The sequence below is a fragment of the Pseudophryne corroboree genome, chromosome 2 (genome assembly GCF_028390025.1).
Source record: "Pseudophryne corroboree isolate aPseCor3 chromosome 2, aPseCor3.hap2, whole genome shotgun sequence".
NCBI lineage: Eukaryota > Metazoa > Chordata > Amphibia > Anura > Myobatrachidae > Pseudophryne > Pseudophryne corroboree.
In genome coordinates, this window is record NC_086445.1 from 943,262,429 (window position 1) to 943,269,059 (window position 6,631).

General features: G+C 44.5%; 1 protein-coding gene across 1 annotated transcript; it reads left to right on the forward strand.

Moving 5' to 3' along the window:
* Nucleotides 1-1,365: 1,365 nt before the first annotated feature.
* LOC134986893 (uncharacterized) lies at nucleotides 1,366-3,515 on the forward strand. The gene is made up of 2 exons (XM_063950462.1): nucleotides 1,366-1,441; nucleotides 2,225-3,515. The coding sequence occupies exons 1-2, from the start codon at nucleotides 1,427-1,429 to the stop codon at nucleotides 2,912-2,914; spliced, it is 705 nt and encodes a 234-aa protein (XP_063806532.1). The 5' UTR covers nucleotides 1,366-1,426; the 3' UTR covers nucleotides 2,915-3,515.
* The last annotated feature ends 3,116 nt before the right edge of the window (nucleotides 3,516-6,631 follow it).

Below are 6,631 nucleotides of genomic sequence, written 5' to 3' on the forward strand. Positions count from 1 at the left end.
GTTTATGCATCTGCTCAGAGCAGTCTGCAGCCCCTCCTTTTATTTCCTTTGAAACCTCAACAATATGAGCCAGAAAAGTCCATTTTAAATCACGTCACAGTGTTTAACATGGGTGACCCGGGTTTAGTGTGAAAGGCACCAATCCGGGAAAGGGTTTGAGGCTGCTCTGATCCATGTCAGACACAGGTTCAAAAGCCGGGTCCGACCTGGGTTTGCGATGTGAAAGCTCTCTTAGAAACTGCTACCACTGCAACATTCCATCCCAGATACAGCAGTGCCGAACTGGGCAAGAGTGGAAGTAAGATGTTCGGAAGAATAAACAGGTTATACTGTGGAGAAAGAGGGGGAAGGTGGAAGAGTGGCCTGACCAAGGTGGCATAAAGTGTTGGTATAATGTACATAAATATAGATAGAAATGTGTGTGTGTGTGTGTGTGTGTGTGTGTGTGTGTGTGTGTGTGTGTGTGTGTGTGTGTGTGTGTGTGTGTGTGTGTGTGTATATATATATATATATATATATATATCTGTAATACATGGCACTCCAAATTTATGTTATGGCAAACCTTGTCCTAGTGCTTCCACAATGAGCTGTACGTATGGAAGAGGTGTGGCGCTCACGGATACCAGTAAAGAAGCAACAAACTCAGACAGCGGGATGTAATGTGGCCCCAGTCCGACGGCAGTGCAGGACGCTGGCCGTACTTGGACTTTTTTTTTAAAATGGTAAATCACTTACAAGGTATGGTTTTGCCTTGTAAGGGATTGTTATATTAATCGTGGAGAATTGTCTCCACGATTAATATAACCATCCACGTTCGCATCATTTTTATACAAGTAAGCACACATGTAAGGACCATTTTCTGACACACCATTCGGGTGACCTTTCTCAAACGGAGGTGGATCTTGGATTTTGGACTATTTTGCCACCATCATCATCTTTTTACACATTGGGAGGATCTTTATCCTTATAATTTATTTTTGCAGTATTACACTATGTTGTGTTTTATTTTTTGTTTCATGTTGGTTTGATTATCTCCATACTCCATTGTGAGGATCATTGGACAGTTTGAACATTTGGACGCGCAAAGTGAGATTGTACTTTTCTTTTTTTCACATTGTGGATCTGTCCTATATTTTTCTCCCTTTAATTTAATAGTTTAATCCCCTTTTCTCTCATTGTGTCCCCATGTAAATTAACGTTATAATAAAGCATATGAATCAGTACATTCGTGGTGGAAAGCAGGCAGGGTGAGGCTGATGATGTCACAGACAGTTTTTGTAATTCCACAACGTTTGTGATGTCACTCAGGTGTGAGATTAAATGCCCTGCTTGGCTCAGGACAATCAGTTATTGCATGAGAGTGAGCGTTGAGGTAGTTGGCTAACTATACAGACGTGTTTTTTCATTGCACTAACGCCGTTATATAATGCGAAGGTCTATGGTAAGCTTATTTTAATCTGAATATTATCTGAAAATATAGTTTAATAATGTAGTACTGTTATAGGGGGACAATCTAAGCCTGACATAGCTTGACGCTGGTTGCAGCTTTTTGGGGGGACCTCACAACACTACTAGTTTCCCTGCATTAGCTATAGGCAGACCATGCAGTGACCGCTGGTGCTTAGAGCTATTTTGTTTTGTTGGTGGGGTGGGCAATTATTTTCACTTTCATCATTTATTTATCATTATATTAATAGCGTAAGGACCATTATTATGAGGGACTTATTTCTATGATGCCGTTGCCTGAGCATGGCATCAAATAAAAATAAACAAACAATGATGGTTCTAGGTAGGCCTTGCATGATAACATGGTCTCTATAAAATGTGGGTGTTGCAGGGTGGATTATGGCCATATATGGGTGGATCAGTGATGTGGCCAATTTATGTAATGGTCCCCATCCCACGGGTAAGTTGCTCTCAAGCCATCTCCAATAGAAAAGGGGTAAAATGTTCAGTCCAGCAAACCTTAGCCTGGCTGAAATCAGGCACATATGCTAGTTTGTAATTATGGTACTCATTATCGTCAATAAGGTGTTGTTTTTTTTTGGTTGGGGGGGGGGTTTGCGGGCTAAACCTTGCGCCCAATTGAATCCCCCCTAAGCAATGATAAATTCTGTGCATTTGTCTTTTCAATGCATTTAAGGGGCATTGGTATAGTAAGTACAAGCAAACTGAACTTTTATTTGTTTTAATATACTTTATATTTTTCCTTACATATTTACAGAACATGTGGCTGCCCCATTTGGGGCTGACACAGAAAGATAGGCTGATCATACTGAACAACCAGGGTGTAAGCATCCCCATTATTGATGCTGTGCAGTCCATACTGCGCAAGCAATTCAACGTGGAAGGCTTGCAGCCTGCGATAATAGGAGAGGCTGGCTCCTTCACCCCCGTCTCTGGCCCGTCACTGCAGATACATCCGGATACAGATGACGAACACTTCTTTGTGTCCTGCTTTCGAGATGGGCAGGTGCAAATAGCAGACAGCGACGGATGGCGGCTTACTCTCTCTGGCAGCAGGCAACTACAAGATCTGTATCAGGCTGTTGTCCCAAAAGACCTGCTGGCAAATCTTAACATCCTGGACGTGGAGCAACAGAGGCCAGACTCAGGGAACTGCGGGATATATTCTGTTGCGAATGCTGTGGAATTCCTCTGCACCGGCGACTTTCCCAGGCGCAAATTCAAAAAGCGAAAGCTAAGACAACATCTCATACAGTGCCTGGATGATGGGGAATTTTCACCATTTCCCAAAAGAAGCCGCCAGAACAACCAGAGGAACCGCAATCCGGCAGTTGATAGCAGCAGTCTAGAAACTGGAAAAACGCCACCTATTCCAGAATCTAGAAAAAGAAAGGGCCCTGAAGAGAATGGCAACAACAAAAGGGGGAAACTTGATGAAGCCATCTAATGTGAATGGACTACAACATAGACTGTCCCTCACTTAACACCTAAATCAACTTGTCCAGGCCTCAGAATTCTATCTACTGAGAACCCAATGTCCGTCCATATAACATCTAGGACAGGATACTGGACAAGTAATCCATTCACACATCTGTTATGATCCTGGGATACTGGATGAGTAATCCATTCACACATCTGTTATGATCCTGGGATACTGGATGAGTAATCCATTCACACATCTGTTATGATCCAATAATCCATTCACACATCTGTTATGATCTGCTGACGGCCAGAGGAATGGAGTAACTGAGCAGAGAAGTGTATGGAGCAAGGAGATAAAGCTGGGAAAAAAGTGACCTTACAAAGACTGTGACAAGACAGCAGTACAACAAAGCATTCTGCTCAAGTTCTATCCAGAAAACCTGCACAAGATTGGTTCATAGCATCCTGTTCCAGTTCTATCCAGAAAACCTGCACAAGATTGGTTCATAGCATCCTGTTCCAGTGCCATCCACAAAACCTGCTCCAGTATTCTTCACAGTATTCTGCTCCAGTGCTCTCCATTTGTAAATATACTAATAAAAGTTTAAAATATAATAAATGAAAAACGGTGTTGATAATCATTCCTTTCATTTAAAATAATATAGATTTTTATACAATGCTGTTGAGAAGACTACGATTCTTATACTGTACTTTGTGATATAATTTATGCATATATACAATGTGAGGTGGAGTATATATAGCACTGGACAGTGGGGATGGCAGGACAACCTTAAAAAAATAAATCTAAAAATAAATGCAGATATGAAAACAAAGGCTATGGAAGGCCCTGCCCATGGGAGAACACACGTTCCAATAGGAAGAGTGATCAGCTGACACAAGAGGAGAATGGTTGGCTCTGAGGGGAGATTGGGACAGTTGTGAGGGGGCAACTATGGTAATATAGGTGGGAGTAGGATAGATGGTGAGGGTACATTTGTGCAGGTAGTACAGGTGGGAGTGGGGCAGGTGTGAGGAGGCATTGGTGTGGGTAGCATAGGTGGGAGTATGTTAAGCTCTAATAAAGAAGAGGGTTAGTCTGGCCATCTGGCTCTTCTGGCAAATGCCAGAAGGTCTGATGGCCCAACGGACTGGTCTGCCCCAAAAGCCTGGCCAAGCAGGATGGACTCTTGATGCTCACTCAACCAACATGCCCCGTCCCTATACTTGTAACAACACCCATGATGTGTGACCACTCTCCCTTTCATGCGCACATGCAGAGGGATGCCGGAGCAGAATTACAGCTCCAGTGTATCCCTGAATAAAGAGATGAGTTTTCAGAAAACATTTAATGATCTGAAGGCGATGGCAGAACCTAACTGGATGTATTAGGGAATTCCACAAATGGGTAGCTGCATGGGAGAAGTAAGTGGGAGTGAGAGGTGGTTACCAGAGTCAAGATGCAGCAAGATCTAAGAATTTCAGAGGGAGAGTATTCTGAGTATTGTTTTTAGGAGTAGACACTAAGCTTGCAAGAGCAACTACTATTATGTGGCCGGGCACCAGCTGTCTGCCCCTTGTAGCTATAACATGTGCTCCTTTGGGGCCATAGGTGATTCTATAATGGGGGCAGTGTGTGCGTTGCACACGGGTACCTGAGTCCAGTGGGGGTCATATCCTTCACCCATATATTATACCTACCCCTCTGAAGTCCCAGGGCAGCGGCCCTGCAGTGAGGATACAAATCACTTAGAAAATTGCCATTGTGGCCATTTCCAAGTGATTACACATACGGACTGGAGATGTCCTCGGGAACATGGCGTCGGTGCTATGTTCCAAGAGATCTGCACAAGCTCATTAGACATTATGCCAGAGTCTACTTGCTGCTGGAGATTAGAGGGTCTACAACAGATGCTACACACGGGTCCCCTCCTCTCTTAAAAGGCCCCTGTTTGGGGCCTTGACCCCTTTTTCGCTGCCAGGTCCACATTACCACCAAGGGACTTTGGGCTAAATTCTGACCTGTCTTTAAGACGTGTCGAGTTTGTATATTCTCCCGATGTCCACTAGGTGCTTTAGCCCGCAGACATGTTGGCAGGTTAGATAGCATACCTCCCAACTTGAAGAGCTTCCTTTTTGGGACCTGGCGCGCCCAAGCCTGAAAAGGGGGTGGGAGCACATATAAAGAGGTGGAGTCTCAGATAAAGAGGTGGAGCTTTGCTTCCTGACCTTCATTATCGTCACTTTGAGGGCATGCCCAGCGCTCCCTGGGCAGCTGGGCAGTTCCCAGCTCACTCCCCACACTGTTACATGGCATCTATTCAGTGATCACCAGCTGCTTTGCATAGCAGGGCAGCGGTGATCACAGGGTCTCCCAACTGCACCCCCCACCCTCAGGACACTATGGCATGAGAATGGGACAGCGGGACAGTGTCCAAATAGCGGGACAGTCCCGCTGAAATTTGGACAGTTGGTAGGTATGAGGTAAACTGCCTGGTTGGTGATTTGTCTGCCTTTTAAAAAAAAAATAGATTGCAAGTTCCATTGGGGATGGGAATATGATATACAGTAGCTGCCTGCTAGTAACAGCAGGTAACAACTGTATTCTGAATTATCACACAAGTGTGTTCATTCATTTAATATTTTGCCCCTTTCTCTACCTTTGTTGTGATCTCATTTGTTCAATGAGACAAACAAGCATCACACAGGACACATCTGGCTCTGACTGGCCTTTCCGCAAGCAAATAATGAACAATTTTATTAGTTCAAAGTATAAAAACATAAAAACAAATAAGATTGAGGCTGATGGAATGGGAACATCATTGAGAAGGTTTTGGGCATTGAGAATATCTTAAAGGTCTGTATAGAGTCTGTAATTGAATCCCCAAAATTAAGACAGTACAGAAACTGCAAAGGGAAAGAAGACGTCTCAGAAAGGGTTGGGTATGGGAAACGGGCAGTCAGGATGCCAGCGGTCAGAATACCGACACCAGCATCCCCGACGGGGCACTGGATGTGAGTAACCCAAATCCTAACCCTCCCCATAACCCTAACCCTTCCTCCCCCAGCCTAACCCTAATCCTCCCTTCCCGCAGACTAAACCTAACCCTCGACCCCACAGCCTAAACGCTGTCAGGATTCTGGCTCCAGTATTCTGACTGCCGGGATCCCAAACACCAAGATCTCAACTACATCCCCTCAGAAATCCAGCATCAGAAAGATGGAAAGCTATGCCGTCAGAAGCAGGATAGCTGGAGAAGGACACTCATGTATAGTATGGTAGAAGATCAGGAATTGGTGGCCATACAGTTAATGACCAAAATAAACCTGTGCTAATAAACCTTAGTTATTCAGCAGCCAACAGAATAAATAAGTAGTTAAATAGACAGTGTGGCTGGTTAGACCTGCTGTTAGATTACAGGGAAATGGGCCTATCCAGTGATGGGAGCAAAGGCAAAAAATAACAACTTTGCACTGTGGAAAACCATGGTGCACTGCAGGTTGGGCAAATATAAAGTGTGCAGGGAGATTTAGATCTGGGAGTGATGTGTCCTAGCTGAACTCTAAGTTGCAGTGCAAAAGTAAAGCTGACCAGTATATGTGGGGTACATGCAGGGGTGTATCTAGAGAATAGGGGACCCGCGTGCAGTGCCATGGTGCATGTGCAATTCTCGGGAAAAATGGCGCGGTGGCCATTTTTTCGGAGACCTGCGCATGTGCTCTAGTGTTCAGACAGAGCGCTAAC